We start from the raw sequence: 27590 nt of genomic DNA on the forward strand, positions 1-27590 counted from the left end.
CTAGTCCTTGCATCCAGTCTGTATGGTGGAGGTCATGCGGAACACGTCGACCCCCTCCCGGACCAGGATCTCCTTGGCGTGTTGGACCGTGTGGTACGGCAGGAAGCGGGAGCGGCCCAGGATCCAGGCGAAGTCCACGTGGAAGAGATGGAGCACGTCTGTACAGGAGTAAACCACCGCTACACTGGAGTAGTCTGTAGACAGGACCCAGTACGGACTGTATGGGGTGACTGGAGAGAGAGAGAGAGAGAGAGAGAGAGAGAGAGAGAGAGAGAGAGAGAGAGAGAGAGAGTCAGTGTACAGGATTATACAACAGCTAGTCGGGCTCTCAATGAAGCAGGGACGTGCTGGGCCCCTGATTCAGCCCGGGAAAAAGAGTTGGAGAGGCCCTCATTGCGCGCTATAGAGAGAGATCTCTCTCTATAGCGCTGCTGCTACTCAAAGATTTGCCATTTCAGATCATGACAAGTGACAAGCCAGTGGGACAATTACATGAGTTATATTTTAGGTATGTCCAAAACCGTTTGTTTTGTATTTATCATTTTAAAAATGATTTAAACTAGTGAAAACAGTTGATCTACAAGCACACAACGCCTCGCGGTGCGAGGCGTTGTGTGCTTGTAGATCGGCTGTTTTCACTACTTTTGTGCAACGGCCTTGTATGATGAAGCAGGGCTTTGATTTGCGAAAAAAATTATAAATGTGAAACTTGGAGATACGAGGTTTCTGCCCGACAGTGACGATTTACTTTGTTGGCCGCCCAGCCCCCAAAATGGAACGGAAATGTGCCAACATTTGCCATCTTTTACTCCCGGTATCTGCGTGTTGGCCCTCTTTTTAGGAGGTTTCTTCTCCACGGTCACTGAACCAAATAAATATTGGACCCCATCGTCACAAAAAGCAACACAATATCCCTAACATTTTCACACTAAAATGGCTTTTTACAGAGATCAGATAAGGAGAAAATCTACCTTGTTATCGTCCTTTCTCTGTCCCAGCAACACTGCAAACCATGTTGGTGCCTGAGCCACAACTACCCCCCCCCCCCCTCCCCCCCCAATCATATAACAGATATCTAGCACAGCAGCCTAACTGCACTGCCAAAGTTGATATTCCACAGTTTTCCAACTAAGAGATTATTTTCTTTGTTGTGACTCGACACTGGTCACTTCTTTTTTTGCACAGACTTGTGGACACTTTTTTTTTTTGTCTCTGCACTTCTATTTTATTTATTTATTTAGGCTAAGCATTATTATTATTGTCTTGGTGCAGACACTTATGTAAAGGCCTACAGTATATGTGTATATTTATTTGGCACAGTGTTGATAAGTAGTTCCTTGGTGCAGACACTTATGTATAGGCCTACTGTATATGTGTATATTTATTTGGCACAGTGTTGATAAGTAGTTCCTAATGTTTGAATGAATGGACCATTGTAAGTTCTTTGAGTTTGCAATATGCTTAGAAAAGTCCCTTAAAATTGCAATCCACTATAGAAAAGTTAGTACGTTAGTATTTTTTTTTTTTTTTTTACTTAATTGCTCTGTATGGTTGATTCTTTGTCTTACTGTCCTGTATCCTGTAACCTTAACTGCGGTGTGACTCTGGGTGACTGAATTTCCCCCGTGGGATAACAAAGGCATCTATCTATCTATCTATCTATCTATCTATCTATCTATCTATCATATTTAATATCTATCTATCTATCTATCTATCTATCTATCTATCTATCTATCTATCTATCATATTTAATATCTATCTATCTATCTATCTATCATATTTAATATCTATCTATCTATCTATCTATCTATCTATCTATCATATTTAATATCTATCTATCTATCTATCTATCTATCTATCTATCTATCTATCATATTTAATATCCATCTATCTATCTATCTATCTATCTATCTATCTATCTATCTATCATATTTAATATCTATCTATCTATCTATATATCTATCTATCATATTTAATATCTATCTATCTATCTATCTATCTATCTATCTATCTATCTATCTATCATATTTAATATCTATCTATCTATCTATCTATCTATCTATCTATCTATCTATCTATCTATCTATCATATTTAATATCTATCTATCTATCTATCTATCATATTTAATATCTATCTATCTATCTATCTATCTATCTATCTATCATATTTAATATCTATCTATCTATCTATCTATCATATTTAATATCTATCTATCTATCTATCTATCTATCTATCTATCTATCATATTTAATATCTATCTATCTATCTATCTATCTATCTATCTATCTATCTATCTATCTATCTATCTATCTATCATATTTAATATCTATCTATCTATCTATCTATCTATCTATCTATCTATCATATTTAATATCTATCTATCTATCTATCTATCTATCTATCTATCTATCTATCTATCATATTTAATATCTATCTATCTATCTATCTATCTATCTATCTATCTATCTATCTATCTATCATATTTAATGTCTATCTATCTATCTATCTATCTATCTATCTATCTATCTATCTATCTATCTATCATATTTAATGTCTATCTATCTATCTATCTATCTATCTATCTATCTATCTATCTATCTATCTATCTATCATATTTAATGTCTATCTATCTATCTATCTATCTATCTATCATATTTAATGTCTATCTATCTATCTATCTATCTATGTAAATATGAATCGTTCAGAGCTGTGCAGGGATAAGTTCATTCACATGAGGTGGGGAAATGTTTGATTCTTACTGTACAATGTATCAGATCAGATATCCATCTATGACCACTGACTGACTGACTGACTGACTGACTGACTGACTGTCTGTCTGTCTGTCTGTCTGTCTGTCTGTCTGTCTGTCTGTCTGTCTGTCTGTCTGTCTGTCTGTGAGTGAGTGCAGACTCAGAGTGCGTTGGCTACAAATGGGTTCTTCATAAATTAACCATTAGCCAACAGACAGACAGAAGGGAAAACAAATCAGAGACAAACTGAGGTCATTCCAGCTTTCTGTCTCATATGACAATGACCTCATATGACCTCATATGACCTGATGACATCACTGTGTCATGTGTCTAAACACTGCTCATTCTTATTGTCCATGTTACATTCTGTAGACACTGAGCTAATGTAGCGTGGTCCGGTCCATGTTACATTCTGTAGACACTGAGCTAATGTAGCGTGGTCCGGTCCATGTTACATTCTGTAGACACTGAGCTAATGTAGCGTGGTCCGGTCCATGTTACATTCTGTAGACACTGAGCTAATGTAGCGTGGTCCGGTCCATGTTACATTCTGTAGACACTGAGCTAATGTAGCGTGGTCCGGTCCATGTTACATTCTGTAGACACTGAGCTAATGTAGCGTGGTCCGGTCGGAGGCGAACCCGGGCCACATTATACCAACGGTGCGTTCCTCTCTGCCACTGAGCTCACTCTTTGGTTGATCAACTGGTTTCCAGTCAACCAAAGAGCTGAGCTCAGTGGCTGAGAGGAACGCAACACCCTGGGAGCTACACTAACACCGCTGTTCCAACCAGGAGGAACGCAGCACCCTGGGAGCCTACACTAACACCGCTGTTCACGGAACTTCATACTTTCAGCAAAGCAAACTAAGATCTTTGACTTTGGACTTCTTCAAGCTAGAAGAGCTGTGGCATTATGCTGGAAAAGTAAGTCCCAACATTGAGGATGTGGCATAGGGAGCTCATGAACTCTATCGGGCGGGAGAGGCTAACCTATGCTCTCTCCATTCCGACATGTCGCCACTCCCACAGTGACTTCTTATTGTCGGAGTGGCGACACTTCCACAGAGGTTAAGGTAAGGGTAAGAGATAGGGTTAGTTCTGTCGGAAAGGAGACATGTCGGAATGGAGCAGGGACGTGCTAGGCCCCTGATTCAGCCCGGGAAAAAGAGTTGGAGAGGCCCTCATTGCGCTGCTGCTACTCAAAGATTTGTGACAAAGTGATAAGCCAGTGGGCCAATTACATATATTTCGTCATTGTCGGATGGAAACCTTGTATGTCCAAAACTGTTTTGTATTTATCATTTTATAAATGATTTAAAGTAGTGAAAACAGCAGATCTACAAGCTTAGCAAGATCTACAAGCTTAGCACACAGTGCTTGTAGATCTGCTGTTTTCACTACTTTTGTGCGACAGCCTTGTATGATGAAGCAGGGCTTTGCTTTACGAAAAAAATAACAAATTTGAAACTTGGAGATACGAGGTTTCTGCCCGACAGTGACGATTTACTTTGTTGGCCGCCCAGCCCCCAAAATGGAACGAAGGCCGACATTTTATTTAAATTGTTTTCCTAATGGCCCGGCCGTTCGGGAGTTGTCCCGCTTTTCCCAATGGCCAGCACGTCCCTGGAATGGAGAGATGCACCCTGGTTAGAGGCAGACAGAGTGACTTTGGGAGACGTACATGAACGCCATGGACACAAGAACCTGAAGGAAATAATGATGTGTGGCTAAAGAGAAAGAGAGAACAGGAGGAGGAAAGGAAAAGAAAAAGGAAAAGAAAAGAGAAGGACGACGTGAAAAATTTTCGTTTGATGGGCATGTGCAGGTGGTATGTGTATGTGTGTGTGAATGTGAGTAAATGTGTGTGATTATATGCATTGTTATACGTGTAAAAAAAAAAGAAAAAACCTGCTGTTCTAAACTTCCAACCAGGAGAGGAGAGCCAGTGTCTGATAAAACCATCCCGCTCACAGAATTCACATTTCTTTTAAAGACACATGGAAATGTGAATTCTGTCAGCGGGATGCGGTTTACCAGGTCCAGTCCAGTGCCTTAGCAATGGCATTTTGCACGCACGCACAAACACCCACACACACAATATCGAGAATAGCCAACCGGCTATTTTCGTTGCTTGACACCACAGTGAACTAAGCATAATCAAGTGAATACTGGAGATGTGGTGTAACAGCATGGATTTCTACACAGAGAGGGCAATTCTTTCAACATAAGATGCTGCGTTCAAGTTCAGGAGAGTTTGGACAGTCAAGGACATTCTCTTGAATGCTGCCTTCAGGTATGGCATGGAAAGAGGGGGGCATTTGAATTTCTTTCACCATAGTAAAAACAGCATTCATGGTCTGGAGAGGACACTTTTTACATACGGGTAAAAGGGCAGGGGCTCAAGCCCCCTTTGATGTGTGCACGTGTCTGCTATATGGGGAAACTACAGCAGTGTTTAAAAAACACACAAAAAAGTCGACTGCATTACACAAGTTGACTCCCACCAGAAAAAGTCGGGGGAAAAAAAGCCTTTGTATGCTCTATTTGTGCGTCTGTACAGCATTTAAACAGTAGGATTGCTTAATGTCAAGGGCAGAATGATCCAATATTACAGTGGTACACAACCTTTTCAGGCTGCTACCCCCAGAATAATCATATTTTAACAGGGGACCCCCTCCTCACCCCCCCCCCCCCCCCCCTCCTCACCCTGACGAGCACTAAGAATTGAGGCGTTACTTTTGGTATAACACTTGTGAGAATAGCAGATCTACATGCTCACAATGCCTCGCAATCTGCTATTTTCACAATTTCTGCCTCATATATTTGACAATTTCGACTTTCGATTTGTCACTTCATAAATGTGCAGATACCCTCTATACACCTAAACTTTATGTTGGTTTGTTTACTGTTGAGTGAGAAAACAATGTTGAACATTAAGTTAATCATCTGGGGACCCCCCAAAATAATTGGGGGGTCGTGTGTGATGTGATGACGTCATCAAACGATAAAGTCGACTTCAACTCAAGTTTTTACTGAGTCGAGTCGACTTGCAAAAATCCCAAGTCGTTAATGCCCAAGGCCTAGTGTGCGTGCGTGTGGACTGTCATTATGATAATGCAACAACAGTGCAAAGAGAAGAGTCTTACAGTAGGAGAAGCTGACTCCAATCTATTATTATTATTATAAAGAGAAGAGTCTTACAGTAGGAGAAACTGACTCCAATCTATTATTATTATTATTACCCCTATTGTTTTTGGTGTCTCTAAGGTCTATGAGCTATGGCCGGTGTACACAGCCAAATTTACGGGCCCCACTGTGCGGATTGTGGGGGCGTGAAAATTCACCGGGTGGACTCTAAATGTCCTCTGGGGCCCCCTCTGCGTGTGGACTCCACTTGTTCGCCCATCAGTCCCACGGATGATTTTTGTTTCTTTTTTTTTAATTTAGGGTCCTTTTCTGCAGTTCAAGCATAATTCCACAGGGCGGCAGGCTATTTTCCAAAACTATTTGAAGTGGACATGTGTTCACAGGCAGCATTATTGAATGGAAAAAAATACTGTCTAATTTGATAGACTATTCCATCTCCGTGATTTGTAGATCTAACTTTACAGACAGTTCATTTCTATGATTTGTATATCTAATTCCAAAACCAGTCCCATCCCCATGATTTGTAGATCTAATTCCATCAGCAGTTCCATACCATGATTTGTAGCTCTAAATCCATCACCTGTCACATCCACATGATTTGTAGATCTAATTCTAAAACCAGTCACATCCACATGATTTGTAGATCTAATTCTAAAACCATTCACATCCACATGATTTGTAGATCTAATCCATACCATAATTTGTAGCTCTAAATCTATCACCTGTCACATCCACATGATTTGTAGATCTAATTCTAAAACTAGTCGCATCCCCATGATTTGTAGATCTAATTCCATCGGCAGTTCCATACCATAATTTGTAGCTCTAAATCCATCACCTGTCACATCCACATGATTTGTAGATCTAATTCTAAAACCAGTCACATCCAAATGATTTGTAGATCTAATTCTAAAACCATTCACATCCCCATGCTTTGTAGATCTAATTCCATCGGCAGTTCCATACCATAATTTGTAGCTCTAAATCCATCACCTGTCACATCCACATGATTTGTAGATCTAATTCTAAAACCAGTCACATCCACATGATTTGTAGATCTAATTCTAAAACCATTCACATCCACATGATTTGTAGATCTAATCCATACCATATTTTGTAGCTCTAAATCTATCACCTGTCACATCCACATGATTTGTAGATCTAATTCTAAAACTAGTCGCATCCCCATGATTTGTAGATCTAATTCCATCGGCAGTTCCATACCATAATTTGTAGCTCTAAATCTATCACCTGTCACATCCACATGATTTGTAGATCTAATTCTAAAACCAGTCGCATCCACATGATTTGTAGATCTAATTCTAAAACCATTCACATCCCCATGATTTGTAGGTCTAATTCCATCAGCAGTTCCATACCATAATTTGTAGCTCTAAATCCATCACCTGTCACATCCACATGATTTGTAGATCTAATTCTAAAACCAGTCACATCCACATGATTTGTAGATCTAATTCTAAAATCATTCACATCCACATGATTTGTAGATCTAATCCATACCATAATTTGTAGCTCCAAATCTATCACCTGTCAGATCCACATGATTTGTAGATCTAATTCTAAAACTAGTCGCATCCCCATGATTTGTAGATCTAATTACATCGGCAGTTCCATACCATAACTTGTAGCTCTAAATCTATCACCTGTCACAAAGGCTCTGGTGGGCTGTTTTGGGCTCTGGTGGGCTGTGCTGGGCTCTGGTAGGCTATACAGGGCAGTACTGTGGTATAGCCTAGACATGTTCATGTAAAACTATTGGCCGTGTACACTAAGGCATGTAGAAACTAGGGCCCGTGTACAAATTGGATAATCCAATCAACGAGGAGCTACAGGACTGGCGGGAGCCTTGAGCAGCCTGGTGGAGACTGCTGGAGTCTGGTGCAGTCCTGTGCACCCTGGTCTGGCCTATAACAGCCGGATCCAGCCTACTGTAGGCTAGTGAAGCCATCTAACCTCTCCACTTCCCTAATCTATTCTCCCACTGTGCTGGACTTGGCTGTGCTGGGCTGTGCTGGACTCTATCAGGCTCTGGTGGGCTGTTTTGGGCTCTGGTGGGCTGTGCTGGGTTCTGGTAGGCTATACAGGGCAGTACTGTAGTATAGCCTAGGCATGTTCATGTAAAACTATCGGCCGTGTACACTAAGGCATGTAGAAACTATGGCCCGTGTACACAGTGAATAATCCCATCAACGAGGAGCTACAGGACTGGCAGGAGCCTTGAGCAGCCCGGTGGAGACTGTTGGAGTCTGGTGCAGTCCTGTGCACCCTGGTCTGGCCTATAACAGCCGGATCCAGCCTACTGTAGCCTAGTGAAGTCATCTAACCTCTCCACTTCCCTAATCTATTCTCCCACTGTGCTGGACTTGGATGTGCTGGGCTGTGCTGGACTCTATCAGGCTCTGGTGGGCTGTTTTGGGCTCTGGTAGGCTATACAGGGCAGTACTGTAGTTTAGCCTAGGCATGTTCATGTAAAACTATTGGCCGTGTACACTAAGGCATGTAGAAACTAGGGCCCGTGTACACAGTGGATAATCCCATCAACGAGGAGCTACAGGACTGGCGGGAGCCTTGAGCAGCCCGGTGGAGACTGCTGGAGTCTGGTGCAGTCCTGTGCACCCTGGTCTGGCCTATAACAGCCGGATCCAGCCTACTGTAGGCTAGTGAAGCCATCTAACCTCTCCACTTCCCTAATCTATTCTCCCACTGTGCTGGACTTGGATGTGCTGGGCTGTGCTGGACTCTATCAGGCTCTGGTGGGCTGTTTTGGGCTCTGGTGGGCTGGGCTGGGCTCTGGTAGGCTATACAGGGCAGTACTGTAGTATAGCCTAGGCATGTTCATGTAAAACTATTGGCCGTGTACACTAAGGCATGTAGAAACTAGGGCCCGTGTACACAGTGGATAATCCCATCAACGAGGAGCTACAGGATTGGCGGGAGCCTTGAGCAGCCTGGTGGAGACTGCTGGAGTCCGGTGCACCCTGGTCTGGCCTATAACAGCCGGATCCAGCCTACTGTAGGCTAGTGAAGCCATCTAACCTCTGTTTTGGGCTCTGGTGGGCTGTGCTGTGCTGTTCTAGGCTCTGTTGGGCTATACGAGGCAGTACCGTACTAAAGTTTAGACATGTTCATGTAAAACTATTGGCCGTGTACACAAACTCATGTAAAACTATTGCCCGTGTACACAGTGTATAATCGCATGTGCAAGGATCTACAGGTCAAGCTGGAGCCTGGAGCAGCCTGGTGGAGTCTGGTGTAGTGCTGTGCACCCTGGTCTGGCCTATTCAAGCCAGGTCCAGCCTGTAATGGCCTGGTGGAGACATCTAACTACCCCTCTTCCCTGGTCTATACTCCTACTTGGCAGGACTGGGCTGGACTTAGGTGTGCTGGAGCTCTATTGGGCTCTGGTGGGCTGTGCTGTGCTTTGCTGGGCTCTGTTAGGCTGTATGGGGCAGTTCTGTACTATAGCTTAGAAATATTCATGTAAAACTATTGGCTGTGGCGTGCACACAAACTCATGTGGTAACTCAATATGGTTATTGTGAGGCTGAAGATGCTTTCCATCATAGTGACATGCAGAAAAAAACTGTCCATATAGTATGGTTTACATAGAAGTCAGGCAGTTGTCCTTCACATATTCATATATATTTAATGTATTTATTCCATAAATATTTTTTGGGTGAGGGGGGCTCAACCCAATACAGCAGATCTACAAGCACCTCGCAGATCTACAAGCACCTGCCAGGGACACAGTTTGGTTGGCCTGCATAAGCCTTGCTGTCAACACACTACTACACCAACCCCCACCTACCTACCAATCAGGTCACCAAGCCAGGAGTGGTCAATTAGTGCCTGTCTTTTGATCAGTGCCTCCTGCCAAGTGGCCTCAGTCTTTCTTTGGAGTTCACTAGGAGAGAAGCATGTTTGAGCTCAGAGCAAAGTGTGTTTTCCATTTGGACTTACTGTGTTTTGTTGGTGTGTTTGCAACCAAGACCAAAGGAATAGCATATGCACATCGCCTAACTTGTGAGAAAGTCCTGCTGGGCGAAACCTTCTCACTTAATATTTGACAGTTTGTCCTGTTTGGTAGCACAAAAAGAGTTGAGGCGTTTGTAAAACACGGTCTTGTGAAAATAGCAGATATACATGCTCACAATGCCTCACAACGCAAGGCGGCGTGAGCTTGTAGATCTGCTATTTGTCATTTTAAAGGTATTAAAAAGGTCCTTAAATTGTATCTTAAAAAATGTGCAGATAGCCTCTGTACACTGTTGAGTGGAAAAAAAACAATGTTCACATTAAGCTAATCATTTGGGACCACCCAAGATCATTTGGAGACCCCTCTGGGGCTACTGAGCCACAGTTTAACCAATGACTTATAAGGTATACAAGGCTGGATCTGGCTGGAACACTGTGCCAGGATCTCACCAGCACTGTAGCTCCCCACACTTGAGATTAACAACTCTGTACACAGGGAATAGATATACATGAGTGTGTGTACACGGCCAATAGTTTATTATTTACATGAACATGTCTAAGCTTTAGTACAGTACTGCCTCGTGTAGCCCAACAGAGTTCAGCTCAGCACCGCACAGCCCACCAGAGCCCAATACAGCCCAATAGAGTCCAGCACACCTAAGTCTAGGCCAGTCCTGCCCAGTGGTAGTGTAGACCAGGGAAGGGGGGTATTCTTATGGCTGCACCAGGCCATTACAGGCTGGATCTGGCTTGAATAGACCAGACCAGGGTGGACAGGATTTCAGGCTCTAAAAAGGCCTTCATTTCAACTGCGTAAACTGAATTATACGTTTTCCCGGATAAAAGACACTTATTCTGTCTCTACGGCACTCCTAACTCAAAAGGTCAAGGAAAAGGGTCGTTTGAGGCTTCAAAACGGGCCCTTTGTCCTTAAAATGAATAAAAAAATAAAAAAAAAACTTTTTGTTTCAGGCAGGAAACACTTTTCATATTTGAAGCATGTCCGATCCGATGGAATGGGTTTCGTGTCTCTCTGACACTTTGAACCCTTTACGATTGCGAAAAAGACACAGAAACCCGGATTTTTGTCCTTAAAATCAATAAAAAATTCAAAAAAAATCTGTTTGTTTCACGCAGGAAAACTTTTCATATTTGAAGAATGCCTGATCCGATGGAATGGGTTACGTGTCTCTCCGACAATTTTAACCCTTTACGATTGCGAAAAAGACACGAAATTTGCACGCCACCAACACGATTACACATTCTTTCGGATAAAAGACACTTATTCTGACTTACTTTTTGATGCTGAATCCAACAAACCCGGTCTCATGTCTCTACGACACTCGTAACTCGAAAGGTCAAGGAAAAAGCCACTGTGTACACGGGCAATAGTTTTACATGACTTTGTGTACACGGCCAATAGTTTTACATGAACTTGTCTGGGCTTTAGTACTGTTCTGCCTCGTATAGCCCAACAGAGCCCAGCACAGCACAGCACAGCCCACCAGAGCCCAATACAGCCCATCAGAGCCCAATAGAGTCCAGCAAACCTAAGTCAAGCCCAGTCCTGCCCAGTAGGAGTATAGGCGAGGGAAGGGGGGTAGTTAGATGGCTACACCAGGCCATTACAGGCCAGATCCGGCTTGAATAGGCCAGACCAGGGTAGACAGGACTGCACCAGACTCCAGCAGTCTCCACCGGGCTGCTCAAGGCTCCCGCCAGTCCTGTAGCTCCTCGTTGATGAGATTATCCACTGTGTACACGGGCCCTAGTTTCTACATGCCTTAGTGTACACGGCCAATAGTTTTACATGAACATGCCTAGGCTATACTACAGTACTGCCCTGTATAGCCTACCAGAGCCCAAAACAGCCCACCAGAGCCTGATAGAGTCCAGCACAGCCCAGCACATCCAAGTCCAGCACAGTGGGAGAATAGATTAGGGAAGTGGAGAGGTTAGATGGCTTCACTAGGCTACAGTAGGCTGGATCCAGCTGTTATAGGCCAGACCAGGGTGCACCGGACTCCAGCAGTCTCCACCAGGCTGCTCAAGGCTCCCGCCAGTCCTGTAGCTCCTCGTTGATGGGATTATCCACTGTGTACACGGGCCCTAGTTTCTACATGCCTTAGTGTACACGGCCAATAGTTTTACATGAACATGCCTAGGCTATACTACAGTACTGCCCTGTATAGCCCACCAGAGCCTGATAGAGTCCAGCACAGCCCATCACATCCAAGTCCAGCACAGTGGGAGAATAGATTAGGGAAGTGGAGAGGTTAGATGGCTTCACTAGCCTACAGTAGGCTGGATCCGGCTGTTATAGGCCAGACCAGGGTGCACCAGACTCCAGCAGTGTCCACCGGGCTGCTCAAGGCTCCCGCCAGTCCTGTAGCTCCTCGTTGATGGGATTATCCACTGTGTACATGTGCCATAGTTTCTACATGCCTTAGTGTACACGGCCAATAGTTTTACATGAACATGCCTAGGCTATACTACAGTACTGCCCTGTATAGCCTACCAGAGCCCAGCCCAGCAGAGCCCAAAACAGCCCACCAGAGCCCAAAACAGCCCACCAGAGCCTGATAGAGTCCAGTCCAGCACAGCCCAGCACATCCAAGTCCAGCACAGTGGGAGAATAGATTAGGGAAGTGGAGAGGTTGGATGGCTTCACTAGCCTACAGTAGGCTGGATCCGGCTTGAATAGGCTAGACCAGGGTGCACAGGACTGCACCAGACTCCTCCAGGCTGCTCCATACTCCAGCCAGCTCTGTAGATCCTATGTACACGGCACTCCTAACTTGAACGGTTAAGGGAAAGTGTCGTTTTAGGCGTCAAAACGGGCCCTTTGTCCTTAAAATGAATAAAAAAATCAAAAAAATATGTTTTGTTTTAGGCCGGACACACTTTTCATAATTGAAGGATGCCTGATCCGATGGAATGGGTTTCGTGTCTCTCCGACAATTTGAACACTTTACAATTGCGAAAAAGACACGAAATTTGCACGCCACCAACACGATTACAAATTCTTTCGGATAAAAGACACTTATTCTGACTTACTTTTTGACGCTGAATCCAACAAACCCGGTCTCGTGTCTCTACGACACTCGTAACTCGAAAGGTCAAGGAAAAAGCCACTGTGTACACAGGCCATAGTTTTACATGACTTTGTGTACACGGCCAATAGTTTTACATGAACATATCTGGGCTTTAGTACTGTTCTGCCTCGTATAGCCCAACAAAGCCCAGCACAGCACAGCACAGCCCACCAGAGCCCAATACAGCCCACCAGAGCCCAATAGAGTCCAGCAAACCTAAGTCAAGCCCAGTCCTGCCCAGTAGGAGTATAGGCGAGGGAAGGGGGGTAGTTAGATGGCTACACCAGGCCATTACAGGCCAGATCCGGCTTGAATAGGCCAGACCAGGGTAGACAGGACTGCACCAGACTCCAGCAGTCTCCACTGGGCTGCTCAAGGCTCCCGCCAGTCCTGTAGCTCCTCGTTGATGGGATTATCCACTGTGTACACGGGCCCTAGTTTCTACATGCCTTAGTGTACACGGCCAATAGTTTTACATGAACATGCCTAGGCTATACTACAGTACTGCCCTGTATAGCCTACCAGAGCCCAGCCCAGCCCACCAGAGCCCAAAACAGCCCACCAGAGCCTGATAGAGTCCAGCACAGCCCAGCACATCCAAGTCCAGCACAGTGGGAGAATAGATTAGGGAAGTGGAGAGGTTAGATGGCTTCACTAGCCTACAGTAGGCTGGATCCGGCTGTTATAGGCCAGACCAGGGTGCACAGGACTGCACCAGACTCCAGCAGTGTCCACCGGGCTGCTCAAGGCTCCCGCCAGTCCTGTAGCTCCTCGTTGATGGGATTATCCACTGTGTACACGTGCCATAGTTTCTACATGCCTTAGTGTACACGGCCAATAGTTTTACATGAACATGCCTAGGCTATACTACAGTACTGCCCTGTATAGCCTACTAGAGCCCAGCCCAGCCCACCAGAGCCCAAAACAACCCACCAGAGCCAAAAACAGCCCACCAGAGCCTGATAGAGTCCAGCACAGCCCAGCACATCCAAGTCCAGCACAGTGGGAGAATAGATTAGGGAAGTGGAGAGGTTAGATGGCTTCACTAGCCTACAGTAGGCTGGATCCGGCTTGAATAGGCCAGACCAGGGTGCACAGGACTGCACCAGACTCCTCCAGGCTGCTCCATACTCCAGCCAGCTCTGTAGATCCTGTGTACACGGCACTCCTAACTCGAACGGTCAATGGAAAGTGTCGTTTTAGGCGTCAAAACGGGCCCTTTGTCCTTAAAATGAATAAAAAAATCAAAAAAAAATGTTTTGTTTTAGGCCGGACACACTTTTCCTAATTGAAGCATGCCCGATCCGATGGAATGGGTTTCGTGTCTTTCCGAAACTTTGAACCCTTTACGATTGCGAAAAAGACACCGAAACCCGGATTTTTGTCCTTAAAATCAATAAAAAAATCTAAAAAAATCTGTTTGTTTGACGCAGGAAAGACTTTTCATATTTGAAGGATGCCTGATCCGATGGAATGGGTTTCGTGTCTCTCCGACAATTTGAACCCTTTACGATTGCGAAAAAGACACAAAATTTGCACGCCACCAACACGATTACAAATTCTTTCGGATAAAAGACACTTATTCGGACGTACTTTTTGACGCTGAATCCAACAAACCCGTTCTCGTGTCTCTACGACACTCGTAACTCGAAAGGTCAAGGAAAAAGCCACTGTGTACACGGGCCATAGTTTTACATGACTTTGTGTACACGGCCAATAGTTTTACATGAACATATCTGGGCTTTAGTACTGTTCTGCCTCGTATAGCCCAACAGAGCCCAGCACAGCACAGCACAGCCCACCAGAGCCCAATACAGCCCACCAGAGCCCAATAGAGTCCAGCAAACCTAAGTCAAGCCCAGTCCTATCCAGTAGGAGTATAGGCGAGGGAAGGGGGGTAATTAGATGGCTACACCAGGCCATTACATGCCAGATCCGGCTTGAATAGGCCAGACCAGGGTGCACAGGACTGCACCAGACTCCACCAGGCTGCTCCATACTCCAGCCAGCTCTGTAGATCCTGTGTACACGGCACTCCTAACTCGAACGGTCAAGGAAAAAGCCACTGTGTACACGGGCCATAGTTTCTACATGCCTTTGTGTACACAGCCAATAGTTTTACATGAACATGTCTGGGCTTTAGTACTGTTCTGCCTCGTATAGCCCAACAGAGCCCAGCACAGCCCACCAGAGCCCAATACAGCCCACTAGAGCCCTATAGAGTCCAGCACACCTAAGTCCAGTCCAGTCCTGCCCAGTGGGAGTATAGAGCCAGAGCCCAATACAGCCCACTAGAGCCCAATAGAGTCCAGCACACCTAAGACCAGCCCAGTCCTGCCCAGTGGGAGTATAGACCAGGGAAGGTGGGTAGTTAGATGGCTGCACCAGGCCATTACAGGCCATATCCGGCTGGTTAGATGGCTGCACCAGGCCATTACAGGCCATATCCGGCTGGAATAGGCCAGACTAGGGTGCACCAGTCTCCACCAGACTCCACCAGGCTGTTCCAGGCTCCAGCCAGCCTTTAGCTCCTTGCACATGTGATTAACCCCTGTGTACACAGGCAATAGTTTTACATGAGTTTGTGTACACGGCCAATAGTTTGACATGAACATGACATTGTAATGGCCTGCACCAGGCCATTACATTGTATTGGGCTCTGGTGGGCTATGCTAGGCTGGGCTCTGTTGGGCTATACAAGGCAGTACTCTACTAAAGCCTAGACATGTTCATGTAAAACTATTGGCCATGTACACAAACTCATGTACAACTATTGCCTGTGTTCACAGTGTTTAATCCCATGTGCAAGGAGCTACAGGGCGGGTGGGAGCCTGGAGCAGTGTGGTGGAGACTGTTGGAGTTTGGTACAATTATGTGCACCCTGGTCTGGCCTATTCCAGCCAGGTACGGCCTTTAATGGCCTGGTGCATCCATCTAACTATCCCCCTTCCCTGGTCCACTGGGCAGGACTGGCCTAGAATTAGGTGTGCTGGAGTCCATTGGGCTCTGGTGGGCTGTATTGGGCTCTGGTGGGCTGTGTTGTGCTGGGCTGGGCTCTGTTGGGCTATACGAGGCAGTACTGTAATAAACCCTACACTGTAAAATATTTCGCTGTAAATTTACAGTAAATTACTGGATACTAATTGCATTACTTTCACAGTAATTTTCACAGTAAATATTGCGCAGTAAATTACTGTAATTTCACAGCTGTGAAATTTTAGTAATTTACTGTGATTTAGCAGTATGTATTGCAGTTATTTACTGTAATATTACAGTAGTTGCTTGTATTTTTACACTATTACTGTGAATGTAATGCAGCTCAGTAGGCAGTAATTTACTGTAAATTTACAGTAAATTGTATCTAATACAGTAAAGTATTGTAAATTTGAATTTATAGGCCCATTCCCACTGGACCAGATAACAGATACAAAAAAGCTCTTTCTCCAGATATTTTTCCATTCAAAGTGGATGGTAGATACAGATAAAAAATATCTGCCACAGATATTTCTTTTATCTGTGACAGATATTCTTTATCTGTATCTATCATCCACTTTGAATGGAAAAATATCTGAAGAAAGAGATTTTTTTTATCTGTTATCTGGCTCAGTGGGAATGGACCTTAACTGTGATTTTACCATACATACACAATCATGCTAAAAGAAAAAAAGAAAAAGAAAAAAAAAAGAAAGGAAAAACAACTTCATTCATTTAAACTTTTTATTGTACAATTCCAATACAAAGTGCAACATTTCAAATGGACAAAGAAGAACCACACTTGAAGCCTTTTACTCAGTAGAAGTGTTAAGTCTACAAACACTCCTGGAGTTTGGTCTGGTGTCTGGAGGCCAGTTTGAAAACTGGTTGTCATAGACTTTAGTTATTTAGGAGTCTGCAACACTGTTTTCCTGTGAAACTTCCAGGAGTGATTTTGTGGACTAAAAAACTTCACCTGACTTTGTATCAGCATGGTGGTGAGTAGATACAACATTTTCACTTTTGGGTGAACTGTTCCTTTAACTGCAAAATAACTCATCTACTCACCCTCATGCCAGTTGGAACAGAGGTGAAATGTGTCCATATAACACAAATGGAGGTTGCCTTCACAACTTGGGGAGAAATGGTGACTGGTTCTCTCTGGCAACCCTCCTGTGTGTTATATGAACACACTTCAGCAGGCACGAAGTATGTGAAGTACACCTCAACTTTGCACTCAGTCACATAAGTCCTGAAGGTATAAGGCAACACAGCAGTGGTAAGAACATAGCAACCTAATGATTACAGTATGCACCTTGCTAACATGCAGGCCGAGACAGAAGAGGCGAGCATTGCTGAATGAAGTGACAGGGCATCAGCAAAGAATATTGGCAATTTTACATCCAAATAAGAATAATGGCTGGTGGAGTTGGACAAACAAGAGTAGGGCATCTGAAACACGTATGAGTGTGTCTCATATTCGAGTCCTGAATACCATCGACCATTCAAAGTCCACAAGTTTTCTCAAATGCGTATGAGTGTGTCTCATATTGGAGTCCTGAATACCATCGACCAAGTCCACAAGTTGTCTCACAAGTGTGCTCACGTGTGGGTTGATACGCCACGCTTCTTCGATTTGGAGCCTCTCTCAGGGTTAATGCCCATGAAGCACCTGTAAACAATAAGACAAGACAACAACTTTTACTTTCACATAAACATATAGTTTATACAAGGCACATGCAGCAGTTCCCCTTTCCCTTAAGTAAACCCTACACCAGGTTTCCCAAACTTTTTAATCCGAGGCACCCCTACATTATAATTTTCACTCCCAGCACCTTATATTTATAGCATATCATCGTTGTCGGGTGGAAACCTTTTATGTCCAAAACCGTTAGTTTTGTATTTATCATCCATAAAATGTACTAAACTAGTGAAAAGTGATTATGTTGAGAGGAAAACGTTGAGATAATAGCCATTTTGGTTAGAACTGACTGAAAATAACTGTACTTCAAGTTTAAAATGATACTAAATATTTGTCCAAATAAATAAATACCAAATATTATCAAATGATCTTGCGGCACCCCTGGACTGCCGTCGCGGCACCCCAGGGTGCCCCGTCACCCACTTTGAAAACCCCTGCCCTACACCACAGAAAGAAAGTAGCAAGCAATCCAGTACAATGCTTCAGTACAATTTCAGTGTTACAATACCTCCAATCCAGAGTACACACACCATCCTCAGGAGCAGATTGAAGTTGTAGTAGATCGCGAAAACCACAGCTATCCAATAATGATCCCATCGTGTTGTCCCATCACACTTGCTCTTCAATGGACAGCATCCAGGCCATAGACTTCATTAAATCACCTGAAAAGAGATACCCATTATGTGATATTGTAGAGGTGAAATGCTAATTGAACAAGAGTAGAATTTCAATGATCAGCAACATCACAAACTGTGACACAACTCACTTTATTTTGATCTTACGGGCATTTAAGACAATTCTCAAATTAGGGTCAGATTCAGCAATGTTTTTTGTCTGGGATTTTGAAGGTAAGACAGAAATATAAGCCAGATTTAGTAACTTTACTTACACTATTTTTACGACCAGGTTGATGAATCGTCCGGGGACCCCCAGGGGTCCTTGAGGGAGTTCTAGGGGGTCCCCAGCTAAATGATAATTAGCAACTAAATGGACCCTTATTGGGTATGTAACTCAGAACCAAATGGACCCTAACAGGTCCATTTTGGTCCCATTTGTACACTGAGAATTATATTAACATTGATTTTACAATATACTGTAGATTGGGGTCTCAGAAATAGATATGCCATTAAATGGGGGGTCTGTAGCCTAATCTTATCTTATGGGGGTCCCTGTCATTGCTTTTCAAATGGGGTCTACTGGCTGATAAGTGTCAATTCGAGGGTCCTTGACACAAAAAGGTTTGAGAACCACTGCTGTAGATCAAGACACTGATCAGTTTATGTGAAAAGTAGCTTATGATCACGTAGATTATAATATAAAATCCAGATATCAACAGTACCTTGGACAATCAAGCAGGGGGTGCTTGGTAATTTCTCCGTCCTCTGCACATCAGTGGCTGTGGCACACAGCTGTAAAATAAATAAGACAAGACAAGACAAGACAACAACCACCTCAATGATTGACCATGCCCAAGAGATCTCAATCACATTAGATCTACTTTGTATTATTCTATGCCAAATTCTATTTAAATTCAGTATAATACATTATCAGTAGCCTATAAGTATAATACCTTTGGATAAACTCCAGAGTGCAAGTGCCATCCTCAGGATACTGCAGATTGAATGTGCAGTAGCCATCACGTGGTCCCATCTTATTCTTCAATGGACAGCATCCTTCATTATATCACCTGAACAGAGATACCCATCGTGTGATATTGTTAAGAGGTGAAATGCTAAATGCATTCCACAATAGAATACATACACACACACACACACACACACACACACACACACACACACACACACACACACACACACACACACACACACACACACACACACACACACACACACACACACACACACACACACACACACACAATGTATTTATGCCCACAGAGTGGCTTATCACTCTGTGGCATGTACTGTTTTGGTACAGTTTAAAAGAAATGAAATCTTTCCAAAATGTTCAGTTTATTTTACTTTAATATTATTTGATGAAGATAATATAAAAAATAAAATCTCTATTCAGAAACATTCCAGTATTTTTCTGACTTACATTATTTTCTAAGTATGCTTACATTATGATATTAAGGGGGAAAAAATCACCCTATGTCACCCTAATGACCATAATGTCTCACATGTGGAGGAAAGGGGAGGGGCGACTGGGCGAGGAGATTCCATCAAAGTCAAAACAAAGTTTTAATGTAGGCAATTAAATATATACATTTAATCCATGCATAAAGATTTAAGGACATTATACTTATGATGGGATTTTTGACGGAAATTAAGCTCCTACTGCAGTGGACAGCACATCGTCAGGTAGGCTAATAATCAATCATTAATCTGATGGTGTCACCCGTCGAATATAAACCATCTACAGCAGTGGTTCTCAAACTTTTTCACGTCCACAAACCCTAATTTAACACTTATCAGCCAGTGGACGTCCATTTGAAAAGATATACGCCAGGGACCCCCATAAGAGAAGATTTTTAAGGCTCTGTAGTGATTCCATTTTAATTTCAAGGACCCCCAGGACATATTTAATGGCATTTCTATCTCTGAGATGATATATGTTAATTTAACTCTCAGAATGTACAAATGGAACAAAATGGACCTGTTATCATTTAGCCAGGGACCCCCTGGAACTCCCTGAAGGACTCCTGCGGGGTCCTGTACCCCACTTTGAAAACCAATGATCTACACAGGCTCCCATTTGTCGTGACGCTTGGCTTGTGGATCGGTTGCTTTTACAACAGCAACTTTTAGCCACACTGGAGCATAAAACCTCCCCCGGTGCAAATATTATCATTGATATAGTTGAGAACCAAATGGACCCGGCGTAAGGATACGTACAACTGACACAAGGATTGTCTGTGGTTCTCAAAGTAGTGTCCGGTCATTATCGCGTCCGAGTGATGGAGTTCCAGATGGTCCACAGCTAAATGATATAGGAACCAAATGGACCCGTATGGGTCTGTAACTCGTGCGTGCGTCGCGGGGAGTTCTTCCACGCGCGTCGGCCGTATTGAACCGGGCAGGGAACGTTCCCTACCGCGGTCCGCTAGCTAGTAAGCAGCCGACATGATATAGATAAACCCCGCTGACGTGCAGCCTATCGGCGGCAGAAACCACACAAGCACACTGGTGAAACGGCTTGGCGTAGGCTATACACCGAGCGACGCGCGCCACTATGAGCTTGTATATCTGCTATTTAGTTAAAGCGGTTTGTGATGGAAAGACACATTTAACTCGACAGTTTAAATGTGTGTTTCCCTCACACACCGCTTTAACTAATAGCAGATATACAAGCTCATAGTGGCGCGCGTCGCGTACGCCAAGCCGGTTCACCGGTGTGTTTGGGTGGTTTCTGCTGCTCGACAAGCTCACGTCAGCGGGGCAGCAGTGCTGCAGAGCCTGCAGCACTGATACTTTGCTGGAGCAAGACTGAACCACAGGCGACAGCAAAACTAGTTGTCATTAAAGTGGAGGGGGTAAAAAAGAGCGTGACTTACCTTATCAGAGCAATGTTATGAACTTCACATGACTTCTGAAAGTTCCTTTGAATTGAAATTGACTTCATAATTCCATCTTCACCATCAGTTCACTGCTTTCCCTCTCACAATCTGCTCACAATGGATATAAATTTGAAATGTAATCCCACAATGCAGCGCGGTACAAGTAATTTGTTGTGATATCACAATAACATTCTGAACACAATATTTTATTGTGAGATATATTGTAAAGTGTTGTGTAATCCTGATAACAATTTAGAGTACAGTCATTTGTTGTGTTATCACAGATGATGGTGTGATTACACAGTAATATTCAGAATACAGTATTATATTGTGAAATAATAATGTAAAGTATTGTGAGATCCTGGTAATATTTAACAGTGTACACATGTTCACGTAAAACTATTGGTCGTGTACACAAAGTCATATAAAACTGTTGCCCGTGTACACAGCGGTTAATCACATGTGCCAGGAGCTACAAGCCTGGCGGGAGCCTGGAGCAGCCTGGTGGAGACTGTTGGAGTCTGATGCAGTCATGTGCACCCTGGTCTGGCCTATTCCAGCTGGATCCGGCCTGTAATGGCCTGGTGCATACATAACTGCACCCCCTTCCCTTGTCTATACTCCCACTGTGCAGGACTGGGCTGGACTTAAGTGTGCTGGACTCTATTGGGCTGCATTGGGCTCTGGTGGCCTGTGCTGTTACACTATTAAACCTATTACACTATTACATGTAATGCACTATTACACTATTAGACTTATTACACTTATTACACTATTACACTATTACACCTATTACACTATTAAACCTGTTACATTATTACACTATTTACACATTATTGTGCTATTACACTATTACACTTATAGTGTAATATATACGTTTTACCCCCGGGAGACCCTCCTGAGAAGCGGAGGTCCCCTCCCCGCCCGGGCCTCGGTCCTTGGAGTGGAGCAATAGCTTGTAGATCGGCTAATTGAGTATTTTCCATATTTCTTTTCCCGGTGGCGCTGGGGTCCCTGGGGGTCCCTGGAGCTCCAGGGGTCCCTCGGGGCCCAGGCGGTGGCCCTGCCGCCAGGGACCCCCTGGTTGCCGTCCCCGTCTCTCCCGGTCGCTCCGGGGCCGAGTTAAAGCCTTTTTAGCGGACTGCAGTTGCAGGGGTCTGCCACTAGGTGGCGCTCTACGAACGGCCGTCTCCGGGCCGCCGAGGCGGACGCGTGGGTACCGGCCCCAGCTCTCCCGGTCGCTCCTAGATCGAGTTACAGCATTTTATTTGCGCTGCAGTGGCGGGGGGTCCTCCACTAGGGGCGCGACCTGGTGCGTCGTTCCGGAGCACCAGGAGTCGTGGTCCCCGGGAATTCCCTGTGAGCAGCCCCTTTGGGGGGATCATTTGGTAATTTTTTAGCTTTTTGGCGGTGGTCCCTGGGGGTCCCCGGAGCTCCAGGGGGTCCCTGGCTACTCTGCAGTCCCAGGCCGAGGCCCCAAAGTCAGACAGGAGCGGAGCAGCGGCCCGTCTGGTTCTCCAAAGCCATATCCCAGGTCCACAGTCATATCGCCAGGGGTCCCTGGAGGTGGTCCCTGATCGGTAGTCCCCGGACTCTGCAGTCTGAGGCCAAGGCCCCAGAAACCCCTCAGGGACCCAGAGAGGTCCCCGAACCACACTTTGGGAACCAGCCAAGGACCCCTTTGAAACCCTGTAGGTCCCCGCAGAGGTCCCCAAACCACACTTTGGGAACCAGCCATGAATGTACTAGGCTGTTGTGAACCAGCCATGGAAACCCTGGGGGTCCCCAAACCACACTTTGGGAACCAGCCAGGGACCCCCTGGAAACCCGGGGTCCCCAAACCACACTTTGGGAACCAACCAGGCAGTAGTAGGCTAGACTATGGCTCTCTGCTGCCCCCCATTGATAAAACATAGTCGGCACAGAATTGTACACGAAAGGCAGCCAGCGAGTGATCACGCACCATGGTCACTATGAGACATGTACAATGACTGTACACCGGCTCCAAAGGGTACACGGGCCATGGTCATTAACATTGAAACTGCCTGCCGTAGACACCAAAAACAATTGTTACAAAGAGAAGAGTCTTACAGTAGGAGAAGCTGACTCCAATCTATTATTATTATTATTACAAAGAGAAGAGTCTTACAGTAGGAGAAACTGACTCCAATCTATTATTATTATTATTACAAAGAGAAGAGTCTTACAGTAGGAGAAGCTGACTCCAATCTATTATTATTATTATTACAAAGAGAAGAGTCTTACAGTAGGAGAAGCTGACTCCAATCTATTATTATTATTATTACAAAGAGAAGAGTCTTACAGTAGGAGAAGCTGACTCCAATCTATTATTATTATTATTACAAAGAGAAGAGTCTTACAGTAGGAGAAGCTGACTCCAATCTATTATTATTATTATTACAAAGAGAAGAGTCTTACAGTAGGAGAAGCTGACTCCAATCTATTATTATTATTACAAAGAGAAGAGTCTTACAGTAGGAGAAGCTGACTCCAATCTATTATTATTATTATTACAAAGAGAAGAGTCTTACAGTAGGAGAAGCTGACTCCAATCTATTATTATTATTATTACAAAGAGAAGAGTCTTACAGTAGGAGAAGCTGACTCCAATCTATTATTATTATTATTACAAAGAGAAGAGTCTTACAGTAGGAGAAGCTGACTCCAATCTATTATTATTATTACAAAGAGAAGAGTCTTACAGTAGGAGAAGCTGACTCCAATCTATTATTATTATTATTACAAAGAGAAGAGTCTTACAGTAGGAGAAGCTGACTCCAATCTATTATTATTATTACAAAGAGAAGAGTCTTACAGTAGGAGAAGCTGACTCCAATCTATTATTATTATTATTATTATAAAGAGAAGAGTCTTACAGTAGGAGAAGCTGACTCCAATCTATTATTATTATTACAAAGAGAAGAGTCTTACAGTAGGAGAAGCTGACTCCAATCTATTATTATTATTACAAAGAGAAGAGTCTTACAGTAGGAGAAGCTGACTCCAATCTATTATTATTATTATTACAAAGAGAAGAGTCTTACAGTAGGAGAAGCTGACTCCAATCTATTATTATTATTACAAAGAGAAGAGTCTTACAGTAGGAGAAGCTGACTCCAATCTATTATTATTATTATTACAAAGAGAAGAGTCTTACAGTAGGAGAAGCTGACTCCAATCTATTATTATTATTATAAAGAGAAGAGTCTTACAGTAGGAGAAGCTGACTCCAATCTATTATTATTATTATTACAAAGAGAAGAGTCTTACAGTAGGAGAAGCTGACTCCAATCTATTATTATTATTATTACAAAGAGAAGAGTCTTACAGTAGGAGAAGCTGACTCCAATCTATTATTATTATTACAAAGAGAAGAGTCTTACAGTAGGAGAAGCTGACTCCAATCTATTATTATTATTATAAAGAGAAGAGTCTTACAGTAGGAGAAGCTGACTCCAATCTATTATTATTATTACAAAGAGAAGAGTCTTACAGTAAGAGAAGCTGACTCCAATCTATTATTATTATTATTACAAAGAGAAGAGTCTTACAGTAGGAGAAGCTGACTCCAATCTATTATTATTATTATAAAGAGAAGAGTCTTACAGTAGGAGAAGCTGACTCTAATCTATTATTATTATTACAAAGAGAAGAGTCTTACAGTAGGAGAAGCTGACTCCAATCTATTATTATTATTACAAAGAGAAGAGTCTTACAGTAGGAGAAGCTGACTCCAATCTATTATTATTATTACAAAGAGAAGAGTCTTACAGTAGGAGAAGCTGACTCCAATCTATTATTATTATTATTACAAAGAGAAGAGTCTTACAGTAGGAGAAGCTGACTCCAATCTTAGCTTGGTCTCTGGGGTCTGGGATGGTAGCTGATCCTTCAACCACTCTCCACTTGTCCTTACTGAGAGAGAGACATAGACATAGAGAGAGAGAGAGAGAGAGAGAGAGAGAGAGAGAGAGAGAGAGAGAGAGAGAGAGAGAGAGAGAGAGAGAGAGAACATTTTAGCAGTTAAAGGAGTAGTACAATATATATATTATATGTGTGTGTATATATATATATATATATATATATATATATATATATATATATATATATATATATATATATATATATATATTATTTGTCGCATTCCTAAGACAAAACAAACATGTATTATAGTACATTTACCCCCTGTGATTCCAGATGGGGACCCAAATGCATTTTTGATCCAGAATCAATGGGGGTAAATTTATTGTAATCAAATTATTGTCTTAGGAATGCGACAAAAGCAACAAAATATTATTGAACTCAAGTCTCCATGGCGTGACTAATCAATAGAAAGAAAAGAAAAGTCATTTTGGGGGTGAACTACTCCTTCTACTGTATATACTGTATATACTAGTAAGACACCTCATGGCGACCTCAGGGCGAGGTCGCGCCAATTCTTGGCCATCTGGCCAGTGATGTATTATGGGACCAGTTACTCATATATGGAGACCCCTGCATGATAGTTATGTTATGTCAAAACATGCCCATATATGGATATTAACAAATATGGGCATTCCCATATATGTCCTTAATATTGATAACACAATATCCTTAATAATGTCCTTAATATTGACAATATAGGAATCTCCATATATGGGCATAAAACGTACGTTAATTAGTAATGCCAAGCAGGGCCTTGGTGAGTTAGGGCCTTGGTTTGATGCCTGTGGATCTCCATATATGGGCATAATGGGGTACCCTAACATTCTCATTTTTGGCCTGGGATTTATGTATGGGCATAAAAGGTTTTTTTCTTTTTCTGGGAATGACCATATATGGACTTTTATACCCTGAGAAATCCCGTAGCTTGTCTGACTGTCAGTACAGGAAGTGATGTCACGTGACATCCTTTTTATGCCCATATATGAGTCATTCTGTACCACATCACTGTGACTCACTGACATCACTTCCTGTACGGCCAGACAGACAGACAGACAGACAGACAGACAGACAGACAGACAGACAGACAGACAAGCTACGAGGTTTTTCAGGGTATAATGCGACCTTCGGTCGCAATTATAGATATAATATGATTCATACGTACTAGAACTGGGAGTTTAGGACCCTGATGGTTCCGTCGGCTCTCATGTCATAGTTGGCCTCGATGCATTTCCCTCTCTCAAAGCGGGCCGGGAGTTTCTCAATCTCATACCATCTGCCCAGGTACTGTTGGTTAGAGAAACAGTGTATATTTAACCTCTAGATACTGTTGAATAGAGAAAACATCTCATACCACCTCCCTAGATACTGTTGGTTAAAGAAACAGTCTCTGTTAAACCTCTAGATACTGTTGAATAGAGAAAACATCTCATACCACCTCCCTAGATACTGTTGGTTAAAGAAACAGTCTCTGTTAAACCTCTAGATACTGTTGAATAGAGAAAACATCTCATTCCCTAGATACTGTTGGTTAAAGAAACAGTCTCTGTTAAACCTCTAGATACTGTTGAATAGAGAAAACATCTCATACCACCTCCCTAGATACTGTTGGTTAGAGAAACAGTGTATATTTAACCCCTAGATACTGTTGGTTAGAGAGAAAGAGTGGTCGGTTATATTTTCATCCATGCCTCACCCCTTATCCCTAAACTTCTTTGCATTTTTCTACTATTTGAAAAACATCTTAAAATACATAAAATAGCCGATCTACATCAACACGTTGTGAGCTTGTAGATCAGCTATTTTTTTTTTATTTTTTTTTTATTTGTAAAATAAATAAATAAAGGAAAATGTGTTTAGGGATAAGGGGTCGAAATCAGGGACCAAATCATAACTGCGACAGGGAGTTTATTCCACAGTTTGGGGGTCAGGAGGGAGAAGAGTCTGGGACGCGTGGAGCGTTTTTTTACAGACTCTGTCTGTCTGTTTGTCTGTCAGTCGGTTACCAGCTGTATGTTGAAGCTAGGCTGGACCATAGGATCAGGGTTAGGTTTAGGTTTAGGATCAGGTTTACCAGCTGTATGTTGAAGTTAGGCTGGACCATAGGATCAGGGTTAGGTTTAGGTTTAGGATCAGGTTTACCAGCTGTATGTTGAAGCTAGGCTGGACCATAGCATTAGGGTTAGGTTTAGGATCAGGTTTACCAGCTGTATGTTGAAGTTAGGCTGGACCATAGGGTCAGGATTAGGTTAGGGTTAGGATTAGGTTTACCAGCTGTATGTTGAAGCTAGGCTGGACCATAGGATCAGGGTTAGGCTCAGGGTTAGGTTTAGGTTTAGGATCAGGTTTACCAGCTGTATGTTGAAGCTAGGCTGAACCATAGGATCAGGACATGGTCCCCAGTGATAACTCTGAGCTGCCACCAGGGGGAGCACCAGGACCAGGAGGCAGAGAGGAGGAGCCAT

At 43.3% G+C, this 27590-nt stretch overlaps 1 protein-coding gene across 1 annotated transcript; it reads right to left on the reverse strand.

Annotated features, from left to right (window-relative positions):
• Nucleotides 1-27590, reverse strand: apodb (apolipoprotein Db; the record flags this gene model as incomplete). Its single annotated transcript, XM_080752383.1, has 4 exons — nucleotides 1-230; nucleotides 25034-25119; nucleotides 26291-26412; nucleotides 27477-27590. The coding sequence occupies 4 exons, from the start codon at nucleotides 27588-27590 to the stop codon at nucleotides 1-3; spliced, it is 552 nt and encodes a 183-aa protein (XP_080608509.1).

This window comes from Nannobrachium achirus, assembly GCF_963921795.1.
Source record: "Nannobrachium achirus genome assembly, chromosome: 21".
NCBI classification, from domain to species: Eukaryota; Metazoa; Chordata; class Actinopteri; order Myctophiformes; family Myctophidae; genus Nannobrachium; species Nannobrachium achirus.